Source organism: Rhamphochromis longiceps, linkage group LG3 (genome assembly GCF_057381845.1).
Source record: "Rhamphochromis longiceps isolate RC_006_pf linkage group LG3, R_longiceps_female_GT1.1, whole genome shotgun sequence".
Lineage (NCBI taxonomy): Eukaryota > Metazoa > Chordata > Actinopteri > Cichliformes > Cichlidae > Rhamphochromis > Rhamphochromis longiceps.
The window spans coordinates 42,415,721-42,432,520 of NC_140559.1; the positions used below are offsets into that span (position 1 = coordinate 42,415,721).

A 16,800-nucleotide genomic window follows, 5' to 3' on the forward strand; every position below is an offset into this window, starting at 1 on the left:
TGAGACAGCAATATTTGAACTGAAGTGACATAAATGTCAGCTGTGGGTGGGTGGGGGATATACTGCAGGTTCTACTTACACACCTCCTGGCAGCGAGGGAGAAGCTCATCTGGAGTCTTGAGAGGGATTCGGGATCGGCTCCTGTTAACGGCACAGGTCGCTGAGGTGAAGTTATCACTTAAATGACCACACTCAATAACCTCAATTACATCCTGGAAAAGAGATTAACGTTCAAGAAGTCTAATTACGTTTTTCATTTTAATTTAATGCCCGACCATTTTAACCTATCAAATCAAAGGTCAAAGCCCAAGTCAGAGTGGAGCAAAAGTGGGATACCAGCACAGTCTGCTGTGCAACTGACACTGCTAAATAAAACACACTCTGGAAAAACAAAGAAGTGTTTGTTTTACCTCCCTCGTGCTTCGAACAACTCCAAAAGTGCGAGTGTCCTCTTGAATTTGAACATACCAGGCTTTCGTTTCCCTCGCAAAGAGGTGGAGGAGGAGGAGGAGGGGGGGCTTTCACCCTTTAACCACAGAACAATGAGAGAATAGAGGGGCAGATTTCCATAACACTGTCCCTTGGTCTGGCTCTGAACTACTCAGACTGACCTGGTGAGAAACACTTCTCTAATGGAGCGGAAAAGGGAAGGTTGATTCCTCTGGAATAAAAACAAAAAACAAGGGAAACTACAGGAATTTAAGTGCATGACAAGACACTACTCATGTTGGATCTGCTGGATGTTCCACATGCACCTTTGTCCCGACAACTCCTACAATTAGCAGCCAACGTGATGTGACATTTCAAATGCATAATGGGGGGGTTAGGCTTTGTTGATCTTGTCACAAGGCGTATGGTTCTGCCAGACACATTTTGCAGGCTCGAAGGGTCTTAATTGCAGGACACTATAAAAAGTGTCTAGCTGTGGCTGCCACAGATAAAGAAAGTCGGTCAGTGTGCCTGGAAGCCGCTGAATGTGCGCGAGCGCATTCATTTCGGCTGCACGGATGGAAAGTGTGGGTGTCGGTGGACGTGCGTGCATGTACGTGTCCATACGAGCATTTGTGGAATGTGTGCGTGTGTGAGAGAGAGAGGCAAAAAAACAAGACAAAAGGGGCGAGTGGGCTGGAGCCAAGTGAGCAGATAAAAGATGAGCTGCAGAGAGCGAAGAGCAGAGAAAAATTAGATCATCTGCTCTGAGTCATGAATGCAGCCAACACGAGGTGAAGTTTATTACACACAAGTGTCTCTGAACACATCGAAGCTTCGTTGCATTAAAACAGCAAAATGTTTTAAATGCAGCTCATTTCTGTTTTAATGCTTTTTCCAAGTATGATTTATCCCTCAAAGGACTCGATAAACACGAATCCACGAAGAGCTTGCTAAAATGTAGCATGCAAATTAGCTTCAGAAATAAATGCATGAAAATGGGAGATAAACGGTGGGACCGGGAATATTTACAAGAACATGTGAGGTTTATTAAACACACACACACAAAAGGCAAAAGAACAATAAATACAAGGAAGTCTTTTCTATAAAACACCACAGAGATAAAGAGGTTAACTACTTCTTTTTTTTTTTTTTAAACCTGAAACAATTTTATGAACCGATAAATATCACGCCCTCTCTTGAACATGAAGTGTTCACCTTGGCAACGACCAGAAAAACATCTAAGAAAATAGTGAGAAAACGGAGGAGGAGATGAGGAGGAGGAGAGGAAGAGGACAAGGAATCTTTTTCTGGAGGATGGAGAGAGAGCAAGAAAAAAAAACACCAAACTGGTGCGATCCAGTCTGAGGCTCCTGCCGTTGCCCCCGGATACGGATGGAGAAAAAGTAAGTGGGAGCTTCAGCTGGCTGGTTTCCATAGTGATGAGGATACAGGACAAGTGAAGGGGTACAGATGAAGAGGAGACTATGAGGGGAAGAAAGGAGCTCATCGAGGGGGAGAAGAAGCAGATTCAACAGAGAGGCGTCGCCGTCGAGGAGGTGAAGGGAGGGAGGCGACGCGCTCAAAGAGAGGGGAACATTGGAGGGACGTCAAGCTCAGACATGGACCCCCAAGACTTGCCACTGGAGACTGCCACCTTCAGGGGCACCTGGGAATCACACAGATGAAAAGGAAGGGCGTTGGCTCTTTTTTTTTTTTTTTAAATACATTTTTCTTTAACATGCACCAAACACCACAAAACAACAGCAAACAAACAACAATCTGCTCCTTTTTATCAAAACATGGCAACCCGTGTCCTACATCTCAAACCTTCATAAGGTTTAAAAAGAACGGCCAAATTTTTATCTTCTAATATATCAGTAATTTATTCACGTCAGACTTTTTCACTAAAGGGAAAAGCATCTGACATTTTTGTAAATTTGAGCTTGTTTATTGTGGAACATGTTTATTCTGTTTGGGCTTTCAAAAAGTGATTTGATTCAGAATAGTAGGACCCAGTGTGTTAGTTCAGTCTGTTTGCAGTAACCTGCTTACTGACTGCTTTAAGCCACAGTCCACTAGCAAGAAAATCTACAGTTTCCCATCAATCCTGCACTCCACTTGACATGTGACAAGACCATACCGCCATCTGATTTCAATTACACTTCTTTTACTCACTTTCAGATGGACTCCCAGATGATCAATGTGCTGTAGCGACTCCATGCTACTTCTTACCAGAGCTGCACAAACAAAATCTGTATTTATTTTTGAACAATAAAAAATAATGGTGCATAGCAATTATATGTTAAAGCTTAGGAAACAAGATTTTAATTCACTTAAAAAAATCTTTATTCAAATCTCAGAGTGATCTAAACACTACACTGTTTAAAACACCAACTTTACACATTTCAGGTATTTTCAGTGTGTTATATACTGTCCCCACTGTGACATGGCTCCTGTGTACAATACACTAATGCAGAGAGACGGCCCCGGAGACTGAGGCACAGACAATTGGCTGAAACATATAAAGTGAAACTAATTTAAGAAACAGTTTTGCTTAAAGAAATAAAAGCGTGCTGAAGCTATTGGACTAACCTTTATTTAAGTAAAATTTGACCTGGACCTTTTTTTAAAATTGTCAATAGCTGATAAAATGATTTTTTTTTACCTGCAAACTGTTGCACCTGGGAGTCCTCCACTTCATACACAAGCTCATCATGGAGCTGAGCTATAAGCCTACACACACACACACACACACACACACACACACACACACACACACACACACACACACACACACACACACACACACACACACATAGAGTAAACACCACTGTTGCTATTAAAGCTACTAAAAATAAAGAATGAGGCATCTGACTGTTTCAGCAGACTCCTCCGTTTACTTCGCACACTGCTCTGTAATTTTGTTATATATTGGCTTTTGCTTCAACTTTGTTTACTCCAGCTGATTGTTTGGCATCATTACCAGCATTAATCCAGGATCATGCCTCATCTCTACAAATGTAGCTGGCTGGTAAACCACAGCAAGTCGTTTGTGTGTTTTGGTAAGACAAGCTCTGTCAGATCTCCTGCATAAATATGGAACATGAGCAAGTTCTGATTGTGTAGATTTAGTCCGGTATGGAGAGCCAACACGCATTTGCGTATTTTGTCTCGTCAAAGGAGAGAGGAGATTTTGGTAGTCTGTGCATCTTTGGTGAGCAGTGCCATGTTTAGAGGTGGTACCTGGCAGACAGCGAGCTGGAGGAGGAGACCAGGTTAAAGATTCTGATCATGGCCATCTTACAGAGATCCGCAGCAGAACCTGTACATACAAATAAAAACACATACACAACAAACAAGAGGCAAACCCTCCAGGTCAGAGAAGCAGTTTGAAAGCCTACTTCACATGTGAAATATAAAGAGAAGCTGAGAAAAGCATACACAAAGAGTGCTATCAGTCTTCCTACCCTGGACCACAAAGTTGACAGCTTGCCTCTCAGCTTGCATGCGGATGGCCCAGTCTGGGGAGTTGATATTGGGGAGGTTCCGTCTGCGACCCATAATGGACAGCACATAACCTAAAAGAATTGAAAAAATGAATATTTAAATGGAATAATTAATAATGATTTTTCTAAGAATAGTACATTACTTGCTCTGGTTTCCTTGGAAGATATAGTATTTTTTTTAATACCAAAGATCTGATGATCTGGAGGTGTGTGTTAACACAATGGACATTAGGGTTGGGGGGAAAAATTGATACTGTGTAGTATCGTGATATTTTGTTTGCTAATAATGTATCAATACAGGGACAGCAGAAATCGATATTTTGTTACAAAAAAAAGTTTTTGTGGACTGGAACATGCTCTGACTTCAGAGCATGTTGATCCTTTTCTGAGCAAGAATCCTGACACTGTCCAAATGTGTTTAACTTTTTTTATTGCAGCAATAAACATGACAGTTTGCTTATTTTAATTTAAGACATGTTTTATTTTAATTAAGTTTAAAACTTTTTTATTTAATGTAAAATTATATTTTGTTTTAATTTACTTTCAAATTCTTCAGTTGCTGAAGGGGCTGCATAGTTTTCATAAATTGCATAGTTCAGAATAGCTATAATTGTACCAGATGGTTGCATTCAGTTAAGTTGGACTAGACTGTAATACAAACCGTTCAGTTTGTCAACAATAAAACTGACTGAAATGAGAGAAAGACTGAGTGTGAGACTTTGATATTAGATAAAATGAATATTGATAAAGTTTACCTTTATGTACAGAATCTGAATATCGCAAAATATTTTTAAAAATTGCAATAATATCGTATCGTGGGATGTATGGTGATTCCCACCTCTAATGGACAAATTCACCCCAAGGTCAGAGCATGGAGTGCTCAGAGAGACTGAAAACTCCCAAGAGCTAGATGCAAAACTCTACAGGCCTCAGTCACCAAGTTAAAAATCTAATGACAGAAAAACGAACAAGCATGGTGCCAGCTGCCAGGAGTCATGTGAAGTAAATGTATTTATTCATAGGGTCATTTAAAAACAATAAGCGTTGATCAAAGTGCTGTACAGATAAAAGATTAATATGAATAAGAATTGTATTTGCTCCTTGTGGATAAATTCAGTTGTTTTTGTCTGAGGATAAAACATCATAATACCAAGTTAAAAAAAACAAAACATCAACTACAAAACACAGGTTTAAATGCCAAATAGTAAAAATTAATTTTCAAATGGGTTTTGACGATGTGTTGGTGAGGTCCCAATTTGAAAGGGTGGATGTTCAGTTTAGGTGTAGCTACAAAAAGCTTCTCTCTAAAATGAACACAGCACAAGACGCCTGGAACAATGACATGAACACACAATGATGCAAAGACCACATCTGGAGAAAAGCTCAGCATATGAGCACAAACACCACCGGCTGTCAGCACGGTGGTGGAGGGTGATGAATGATGTGAGAGACCATCAAGTCACAGAGAAAAAGATGAATTCAAGTTATTGTTGCTACAGGTGGTTATTTTTTTGGGGTTTTTTTTACACACTAGAAAAATGTTACCTCAGTATAATCATTCAAATGACAGAGGAAAAAACAGACATAGCTACCTTGGCCTGGGGTTGCCTTTACTTGGTATCCACAGTGTGAAATCATAAATGTAACATTCCCTTTGTGTAGCAGCGTTGTACTGACAACGGTTAATGCAGCCAAAACAAACTATATTTTTTGTTTATTTCATGTTTATTTTATTCCTTGTAAAATCACAGAGACTTCATAGTTCACAAGTCAACTGTGTCAGCTGTGTTGAAGCTGCAGATGTGTTATGCTAGCAGCGGCTAACAACACAACCTAAAGCTTTGAGCCTCAAAGAGAGAGCTGCAGAGATGAGGAGCAGTCTGAACTGATAAATTCCCTTCTTTCTAATTCCACACACAATTTTTATCTCCCACATTTTCAAACTTACAGCCATCAGCTCCAACTAATACTGACTTAAGAGGCATCACTTTAGGCAAATGATCAAAATCTGAGCAGCTCCCGCTGGAGAAACAGAAGGCTTTTTACAGCCCAAGATCTACAAACAGATGGATGCAAGCAGACCTGCAGACGAAGAAAAATGCCAAAAATGGTGGTTTTAAAGCGTGCTGTGCACTCGATGACCTGTCAAGAAGCAGATTATCATTCAAAGCTAAAAAACCCTTTGAGTCTTCAAACCCCCCCCAGTAACAAAAGCTGTTTTAACAACTATACTGAAAGATTCATTTACAACCACGTTTATACAGCTATAAATTTACATAGAATAGAATGCCTCTATTGTCACTATACAGTTGTACAATGAGATACAGAGCATCTCCTACTCAGTGTAAACATGCTGGGGGGGGGGGGGGGGGGGGGGGGGGGGTACAGTTCTGTAGTGCTATATACATATTAACATAGGGAAAAAGACATACACACACACACATATATATATATATATATATATATATATATATATATATATATATATATATATATATACACACACATATACACACACACACACACACAGTGGGGCAAAAAAGTATTTAGTCAGCCACCGATTGTGCAAGTTCCCCCACCTAAAATGATGACAGAGGTCAGTAATTTGCACCAGAGGTACACTTCAACTGTGAGAGACAGAATGTGAAAAAAAAAATCCATGAATCCACATGGTAGGATTTGTAAAGAATTTATTCGTAAATCAGGGTGGAAAATAAGTATTTGGTCAATAACAAAAATACAACTCACTACTTTGTAACATAACCTTTGTTGGCAATAACAGAGGTCAAACGTTTACTATAGGTCTTTACCAGGTTTGCACACACAGTAGCTGGTATTTTGGCCCATTCCTCCATGCAGATCTTCTCGAGAGCAGTGATGTTTTGGGGCTGTCGCCGAGCAACACGGACTTTCAACTCCCGCCACAGATTTTCTATGGGGTTGAGGTCTGGAGACTGGCTAGGCCACTCCAGGACTTTCAAATGCTTCTTACGGAGCCACTCCTTTGTTGCCCGGGCGGTGTGTTTTGGATCATTGTCATGTTGGAAGACCCAGCCTCGTTTCATCTTCAAAGTTCTCACTGATGGAAGGAGGTTTTGGCTCAAAATCTCACGATACATGGCCCCATTCATTCTGTCCTTAACACGGATCAGTCGTCCTGTCCCCTTGGCAGAAAAACAGCCCCATAGCATGATGTTTCCACCCCCATGCTTCACAGTAGGTATGGTGTTCTTGGGATGCAACTCAGTATTCTTCGTCCTCCAAACACGACGAGTTGAGTTTATACCAAAAAGTTCTACTTTGGTTTCATCTGACCACATGACATTCTCCCAATCCTCTGCTGTATCATCCATGTGCTCTCTGGCAAACTTCAGACGGGCCTGGACATGCACTGGCTTCAGCAGCGGAACACGTCTGGCACTGCGGGATTTGATTCCCTGCCGTTGTAGTGTGTTACTGATGGTGACCTTTGTTACTTTGGTCCCAGCTCTCTGCAGGTCATTCACCAGGTCCCCCCGTGTGGTTCTGGGATCTTTGCTCACCGTTCTCATGATCATTTTGACCCCACGGGATGAGATCTTGCGTGGAGCCCCAGATGGAGGGAGATTATCAGTGGTCTTGTATGTCTTCCATTTTCTGATGATTGCTCCCACAGTTGATTTTTTCACACCAAGCTGCTTGCCTATTGTAGATTCACTCTTCCCAGTCTGGTGCAGGTCTACAATACTTTTCCTGGTGTCCTTCGAAAGCTCTTTGGTCTTGGCCATGGCGGAGTTTGGAGTCTAACTGTTTGAGGCTGTGGACAGGTGTCTTTTATACAGATGATGAGTTCAAACAGGTGCCATTCATACAGGTAACGAGTGGGGGACAGAAAAGCTTCTTACAGAAGACGTTACAGGTCTGTGAGAGCCAGAGATTTTCCATGTTTGAGGTGACCAAATACTTATTTTCCACCCTGATTTACGAATAAATTCTTTACAAATCCTACCATGTGGATTCATGGATTTTTTTTTCACATTCTGTCTCTCACAGTTGACGTGTACCTCTGGTGCAAATTACTGACCTCTGTCATCATTTTAAGTGGGGGAACTTGCACAATCGGTGGCTGACTAAATACTTTTTTGCCCCACTGTATATACACACATATACAAGCCGTTCTTTAAAAAAAAAAAAAGTAATATGTAATAAATAGTGTTGTGTATATACAGTTGAGTTACTGCACATAGAATTGGTATTGCACAGTGGTGGTCCATAGAGGAAGTGCGAAGAAAAAAAATTGGGGGAGGGCTGTGTTATTGGTGCATGTGTTTGCTGCTCTGCTGAGGCAGTGGGAGGAATACATGCCCATCAGGGAGGGGAGAGGGCAGCCGATGATCTTTTGTGCTGTCTTGACCACACTCTTTAGCCTCACTCTATCCGCCTTGGTGCAGCTGCCGTACCATACCGTGATGCAGTAGGTTAGCAGGCTCTCAATGGACGAGCGGTAGAAGGTCAGCAGCAGGTTGTTGGGCCTTCTTGACGACCGCTGAGATGTTGTCTGTCCAGGAGATGTCAGCAGAGATGAGGACACCAAGGAACCGGAAGGTGTGGACCCTCTCCACACACTCCCCGTTGATGTAAAGGGGGGCCCAGTCAGTGCTGTGTCTCCTGAAGTCAACAATGAGCTCTTTGTTTTTCTTAGTGTTCAGTGCCAGGTTGTTTTCTGAACACCAGGCTGCCAGCTTCAGGACTTCCTCTCTGTAGTCTGCTTCGTCTCCCTTCGAGATGAGTCCGACTACCGTGGTGTCATCAGCAAACTTGATGATGAGAGTGTTGTTGTGGGTCGAACTGCATTCGTGGGTGTAGAGAGAATACAGGAGGGGGCTCAGCGCACAGCCCTGTGGGGAGCCGGTGCTCAGTGTGCGAGTGGAGGAGAGATGAGGGCCGAGTCTTACAGTCTGGGGCCGGTTTGTGATCATGATCAAACCTGCACCGTTTCATCCATTTATGAGAAATACTCTAGTCTAAAATAATCTAAGGTCAGTAATTATGGTTAATTATGGTTAGTTATGGTCAGTAATTAAGTGTTAAAAAAACAAACTGTACAAAGAAAATTAGATTTATTGAGAAAATGATCTTTGTTTCAAAACTAGAAACAAAAAACCCTAAACTTTAAAACATAGTGTTTTATTTTAGTATTACAGTATGATAATGTCATTTTAACACCATTATTATAAATTCACTGACCACTTTATTAAACAACAGCTTACTCCCTTAAATATCCAATCAGCCAATCACATGGCAGCAAATAATTTTGTTTAGGCATGCAAACATTCATGACTTTGAATGTGGCATGATCGTTGATACCAGATACGCTCGTCTGAGTATTTCAGAAACTGCTGATTGACTTATTTTACCCACACAACCATCTCTGGTGTTGACAGAGAATGGTCTGAAAAACAGAAAATGGCCAGTGTGCTTTGAGGTGATAGGAAGGTAAGAGAAACTCTAATAAACACTCTTTACAGGTCAGGTATCCAGAAGATCCTGTCTGAACACATATAACTGCCACAGCAGCAGAAGACCACACCGGTTACCCCTCCTGTCCTGTTAAAACAGGCTACAATTCACACCAGCTCACCAAAACTGGACAACATGCTCCAACATTCAGACGGTGGGATCAGAATTTAGCATAAACAACATGAAAGCATTGATCCACCCAGGCTTAAATTACCACTTCAGCCTGTTGGGATATTTTCTTGGCATATCTTTGGGCCCCTTAGTACCAACTGATCATGATTTAAATACCACAACCTACCTGAATATTGTTGCTGACCATGTCCATCCCTTTATGCCCACAGTGCACCATCTTCTGATGGCTGCTTCCAATAGGATAACAAACCATGCCACAAAGCTTAGATGATCAAACACCACACACAAAAATATTTAGATTATGGAAATACCTGACAATTTTAACTGTCAAAACTTACTATGAAATAGTTACAAACAAATCCTAACATCAAAGCATCGAATTTAAAAAACAAACATCCATAAAAAACAATTTCCATTAGTGTGGCTACACCAATCTCTGCCATCTACCATTTATTAGTTATATTAAAACATATTTTAGGCTTTAAATATCTACAGTTAGACAATGAGAATTTTATTTATATAGCAAATTTCATTATACGCATATTCAACTCAACTTACAAGCTTGTGTAAAACAAGTTACCAATGTTGAGCACCTGTGTAAAATCTCTGCAGGTTTATGATGCCTTAAGGCAATAAAACCCCAGCAAAATATAAAAAAACAAAGAAAACAAAACAAAACAAAAAACACCAGTGATTTTGTGTGAAAAGCCATTTGTTGATAGAGCATTACAGGTGATTATGGTAACAGCAGGCTTACAAAGACACACGCAAACGGCCATCCGCACAAAAACACCGACATCCAAACGAGTCGCACCGTAAAGAAAAGAGAAACACACACATTCCTAGAAAAGTGACACGAACACACAAAGGGCAGCAAGAATGTGCACTGATGTGATACGTACATAATACACATTATCATATGCAGGTATGCAACACACACACAAGCAGCCACACTTACACACAGTGGGCCAGAACATTCCACTAACTGGACAATGGAGCAGGCTGTACAGCCAAATCCCTCTGATATCCCTTACTATGAGCTAATCCAGCTAGGACATGAAACCTGAATGACCCTCTTCCCTGAACGCACACACACACAATCCCGCACACAAGCATAAATGCGCTGGAAACAAGTGCTCTACAGATAGCAACAAACATTAACACTCTGCTCATTGTGAACTGACCCGTGACACATGCATGTGACCTTTATCCCCAGGTATGGTGGTGAATCATACTGGAATGTGTTTGTTTTCACTCCCAACAGGCTGTGTTTTTCCACTGAGAGTGACACAGGCCAGTGTTTTTCAAGTTCAGCCTGTTTTTGTGGTCAGCCTTTTGGAAGTGTTACGGCAACATCACAGAAATCCACGGCTGGGTAACCACGCTGTAGTATAATTAACATCTGGTAAATATATGCTGTGTTATTTCATAATTCATCACCATCCTCCTAATCAAATTAATATTTATAACAAAGACATAAAAAATGAGTTATAAGAGCCCATTCAGCATCAACATTATAGTCAACAAAGGCTGCGCTTCCATGCACCATAACAATGCTTAAACTAAAACTGTTTGACAGCTGGTGAGTTTCTGCCATTCAAACACAAACCCACGCAGTCCTAATCAAGCAGACTAGTTAAGGGTTAATGAACAACACTTACAGTGTTTTTTTTTTTTAATTTGTTACTTTAATTGTTGCCTTTTGTTGCCAGCAAACAGCTGCTCTTTAACAAACCCAACATTTACAATGCAACATGGCGTTTTAATTTGTTGTTTTTTTCCTGCACAGAGGAGTATGTGGACCTCCCCTAAGAGCTTTTACCAAGAGACAAAGCATGACCAGGAGTGTACCTAGTTTTATTTTTTTTTCTCAAATCGGGTTACAATCATTCAGTTATTACAATCTTTGCAGATTGATTGTGCTTAAGAAGGTAATCACCCCCCTAAAGACCCATCATGAGTAAAAAACTGCTTGAGATACATTTCTGGGTAACAGATCAACTGAAGTCCAATATTTACTGTTTTAGCTTAGCCAGTTATTGGTCATTACCAACACCTAAAGAAGCATTTTTTTCTAGCTGATAGATTTTATTTTTGTACCCGGACTCTTGCCTTCAGCTGGGACAGGCTCCAGCTCCACTCCGACCCTGATAAGCAGAAGAAAATGGATCTACTGATGGATGAGCCTTCAATTATGTTTACCTGGTAATTGCTGAGCAAGGGTGTCTGCACGTGAAAGCTGTTAGGGTAGATAATGTTTAAAGTTAACTTGAGGAGTAGTTTAGTTTAGTTTTGACGTTCCAAATACATCAATAAAAAGGCAAAACTCATAATCCAAAAGTAACACTAAGTCCATGAAAACGCAAGTAACAAAACAAACTACAAAGAAAATCAGACACATGATGATATAACAGCCACCAAAGGAATGACAGGATTATTTATACACACACTGCTTGAGGATTGAACACAGGAGGGTAACGAGTAACAGCTTAACCAAATCTAAATAACTACACAGAAGAAGTAAAACAGTGAGACTACTGACTGAGACACAAGACAGCAAACAAAAGGAGCCCTGTGGAAACTAAACAAATAACAAACTCCATTAACACCATCTAGAACTGTCACGGTCCTGGGTCCCCTGACCCAGCGTTTTTAGTTCCTTGTGATGTTTGTAATATTGTACTTGTGTGATTTATTCTATGGTTTCTAGTTTCGATCCCTTGCCCTTCATGTTTCTCTGTGTCCCCTCTGTTCTGTGTAAGTCTGTGTCTGCATGTTTGAGTTCCCCTCTGTGTCCCCTCTGTTCTTAGAGTCCTCTGCCTTATGCTTTATGTCTCTGTGTTTCTTAGTTGCTGTCTCCACTGTGTCAAGTTTGCGTCTCTGTGTGATACTTCCTGTTTTACTTTGAAGGTCCGTGTCTTATGTAAATGTGTCCTGCTTTGCTTGTCTCGTCAGTCCTGATTTCTCCCAGCTGTGCCCTCCTTCTGTGTCTCATTCCCCTCGTTACTCCCCAGTGTATTTAAACCCTGTGTTTCTCTGAGTCAGTGTCACGTTGTCCCTCATGCTGTGTGGATCTCCCTGTGTCTCCTTGTGAGTTTTAGTTTGTTGTTCCCAGTTTAGTTTAGTTTAGTTTGTATGTTTTTTCCCTGCCAGCAAATAAAGCTGTGTTTTGAGTTCACTCCCCCGAGTCTGTGAGTCCTGCATTTTGGGTCCAACTCCTGCCTGCCGCACAGCGATTCATGACAAGAACTCGACTGTAACAAGAAAATAAAACTCAAAACCTAAAGCAATCAAGAAAAAACGGAGAACACAGGCTCACGGTAGGGCTGTTCGATATAACGATATATATCGGATGATGATATAAAAACGTCTCATTTTACGCTATCGTTTGTTTCGTGGTGTCACAAAATAAACCGTTTACGGCAATATTTTTTCATCGTTTTGATGGTCACTGTAGTGGCTATATTAATTTCTTAAAGTTCTCTCTTTCTCTTATATTTAATATAACCACACTACAGACGGACAAGCGCCTGTTTTTATGCGTTGTGGTTAGCAACAACAGTAACACCATCGCGTGTCCGCTTGTTTATGTTCCACATAAACCTTTCACAATAAAGCTCAAGATCCTGTTGAGACTTTTCAAAATAAACTGAATCACGTGAAAGAGCAGATTATTTACGGATGAGAAGTAAAAAAAGAGCCGCCAGGTGCTAAAAAAATAAACCTTAGACTCAAACATTAGAACAGGCTTTCCCCCGCAGCACGCTGCGTAATGAATACTCACAAAGAAAACGGCGGCCTTTACAACTTATGTCTAAAATGTAGAGTTTCATGCATCGGTTAAAACACTCGACTCCAGCTACATGACGCGGAGCTGGAAACACTTCCCGCAAGTCGAGCTGCCCAGATTCACAGAATTTACAGAAAATGTTACGTTTTTGTGATTTATATCGTTATCAGACGATAGAATTCTTATATCGGGATATGAGAGTTTGGTCATATCGCACAGCCCTAGCTCACGGTGAAAAAAGACACAGAACATTTGATTCTAAACAAAATTCAAGACATTGAAAGGTTAAAACTCTGGGACCACGACAAAGACAGCTACACAAAAGTAAGTTATAAATTATGTAAGACAGAGTGGGAAAACCTCTGTAGGCTCGATTACTCCATGTGACCAGTCAAACTGTTATGTGATCAACTGTTGGTATAAAAACACAGCCTATAACAGCTTTACTCATATATAAAACGACTCTGAATATGAATCTGATTTTTATTTCAGTTTAGGTATGTAAAATATTGTAATATTTACTGACAACAGAAAAGATTTTATTGGTACTGATTGTGGTGATGTTGCCTAATGTACTGAAATGTTTTCAGCTTAATCTTAAGGTTTGATCATGTAAAATAATTAATCCCTGAAAGGTTTTCAGGGATTAATTATTTTATCACCACAGCACAAATCTTTCTCAGTCATTTCAGACCCCTGTAGGTTTTAATCTATATCAGATATTATTATCATGTTGCAACCATCTAGCGACAGTGAAATACATCCACCATAAACTGAAAATCTCAAAATATTGGTGAAGTAGTATTTCAGGATTAAACTTATCTGTGAGTTACGTAGTTACTGAACAAAAGCTGTGTGCACAGCTGAGAGTTGCAGCCATTTGAGACTACATGTGCAGAGCATGAAATGTGAAATGAGCAGTGAAACGACAGCCTCCTTTTATTTTATTTATGATAAGTATTTCACAGTTCTACTGTCTGCAAAAGTCTGCAGGAGAACTGCACGCACCTGTGCATGAACAATAGGACATCGCAACAGGACGTCTTCATGAGAGTGTTTTCATATCCTTGCATAGCTAGTCCTCCCTATGTCAGTGTAGCCTTAAGAAAGCTTCACTGTTTTTTGTGATCTCTGTGATTCCCTGAATCTGAAGAATTTCAATAAAAAGTGCATGATGTGAGGAACAACAGCAGAGGCTTACCCACAGTGGTGGCAAAGAGTGTCAAACAGAGTGTCAACCATTATGAGAAATGCAGCTGTGACTGAATCATTTTTGTGGTTTGGCATAAACAATCAAAACAACCCTGGTTTTTCTTCATCTCTGCCTTGTTCCTTCTTGGCTGATGCCCTCATTTACTTCCACACAGCTCCTCCTTTTCTTGCCCCTCTGCAATTACGCCGACACCGTGATGCTGACCTCACCTTCGTATTGCCCTTTCCAATACATTTTCAGCAAATATGACAGCAGATGAGGTGGCTCTGTTCATCTCATCTCTGCTCAGTCAACATCCTTCTGAGCAAAACATTGTAGTGTCAGATCAGCTGTGCAGAGCAGGCGAGAGGCTACAGCACATATTAATCCCTGCTCCCTGAGTCACAGCACAGCAGCTAAAACAGCCAGGGACTCTGGTGTAATACAGTATGCTGCCGCTGCTAGCATTGATTCAAGAAGGCTGTTTTATCGATCAGCTAACCTGCTGCTGTGGTATAAGGGAGGGGAAGAAAAGGGAAAGATGAAACATAAAGACTGTAGCGTGGATCAAAAACGCGAGGTTGAAGAGAGAAAGGAACGAAAGAGACAGACTGATGGACAGGATGAGAGAGGGACACACAGACAAAGAGTGTGGGGCGAATAACTTCTAGAGCCGTCCCTGATGGGAGCATCACCATGGTGATGGGCTGAATTAAAGCCCCTGTTTGGCACATCATCGCTCTGGCCCTGAGAACGAGGAGGCTTCCACTGCGATCTCTGCACGGCAGTCTGAAAGAATGAGTCCATTACGGTGCTTCGATCGGCGCCCGTATTGCAGAAGAAAGGGGAAGTGATGAGCAGGTAGTGGGCTGTGTCACCAGTGCTGAGGGTGATGGAGCACCTGTCTGTGTGTAACGGCGTGTTGGTGTTTGTGGAAAAAAAAAAAGGTGTGCGCCGCTGCAGCTGGCGTGAAACACATCCACTGGTCTGACCTAATTTTTGATGTCTGCTACAAAATGAGGTTATTTTTCAACATTTATTAGACCAGATAAATGCTGTTTTTCTGCGCGGCCACAGCCTGACAAAGAATCTGAAGCTGACATAGTGACACAGCTGAATGTTTCTCACTGATGTCGGCTAATTTATCTGGTTTACTCTGTAATTAGCTAGTGTTTTTCTTAGCGAGAGGAAAGTCATTATAGCACACATAAGATAAAGTTAAGAAGGGATTAGATCCTTGGCTGGAGGGTGAGATTAGCTCAAACAGCAGTCAGTGAGTGTCAGAGGGTCTGTTCTGAAGCATCCCGCCCCCTGTTCACGCTTGGCTCGTGCACTATGCGCAATCAGGGTTAAAGTGCAGACTTTACACTATTTTGTGTTCAAGTCTCAAGTGTGCTGCGCTGGCAGTTTGGTTAGAATATAAATAAAGGGTCTCGTCCTAACCATCAGACCCTCCAGCCCCTCCCCTCTTATCCACCCCGTCCCCTTCAAGTATTGACCCAGGGCAGTTCGTCTTCTTCCTGCCAATGCAAGCACATCTCCAGCCCATCCAGCACATCTCTTCATCTCCAGCCAAACACACACAAATCCACAGAGGGTGTGGATGCTTAAGAAACCTAAAGTCTGCTATGCATGTCAAAAGTGCAGGCCTAATCAGACACACACAAACGCAAACAAACCAGCAAACACTTTTAATTTTTTCTTTAACTCTTGATATATTTCTACTGAGTTCTGTGAAGTAGCTTCTTTCCTTTCAGGAATACATATTCGTTAACCTTGAGGCAAGCTTCTTATTAGATACAACACGACTGTGAATGGACACAGACCTTGTTTGTGGCTCTGCTGGATGGTTCTCTGGATGAAGCCCTGGACGTCTCTGTAGGTCTGGAGGAAGCGATCTTGGAATTGGCTGGCCTGCTCACTGCTAACCCCCAAGATACCCGACAGACGCTCGCGACCTACATGTGATAAGACGTATCAGGGAGGAGGAAACAAACAGTTCAGTCAGAAAACTATGAAATTATTGATTTATTACAGCAGCAGGAGAGCAGAAGTTACAGTTTGGCGTCTAGGCGTCTAGGCTGCGAGCTCATCACTGCCCACAAACTGGCGAGTGATGAATAAAATATCCCCCCCGGAGCATGCAGGCAGGCAGCAATGCAGGGCAGCAGTGGCGCTGACATGCCAGTGGAGAGATGGGATATTTGAGAGGATGTGTTTAGTCTACGATGTCAGGAGACTCGGGTGTG

General features: G+C 41.5%; 1 protein-coding gene across 2 annotated transcripts in view; it reads right to left on the bottom strand.

Annotated features, from left to right (window-relative positions):
- The window catches only part of poln (polymerase (DNA directed) nu), an 85,692-nt gene that overhangs the window by 5,509 nt on the left and 63,383 nt on the right, over positions 1 to 16,800 (bottom strand). The window contains exons 23-29 of one of the 2 annotated variants that reach the window (XM_085398456.1): positions 16,378 to 16,509; positions 3,900 to 4,010; positions 3,676 to 3,754; positions 3,098 to 3,165; positions 2,608 to 2,669; positions 411 to 2,098; positions 80 to 141 (exon numbers count right to left, since the gene is read on the bottom strand). In XM_085398456.1, the coding sequence (XP_085254582.1) occupies positions 2,012 to 2,098; positions 2,608 to 2,669; positions 3,098 to 3,165; positions 3,676 to 3,754; positions 3,900 to 4,010; positions 16,378 to 16,509 (539 nt within the window). In that variant the 3' untranslated portion in view covers positions 80 to 141; positions 411 to 2,011. Of the gene's footprint in view, positions 1 to 79; positions 142 to 410; positions 2,099 to 2,607; positions 2,670 to 3,097; positions 3,166 to 3,675; positions 3,755 to 3,899; positions 4,011 to 16,377; positions 16,510 to 16,800 lie in introns of those variants that run through there. The other variant, XM_085398463.1, reaches the window with a different exon arrangement.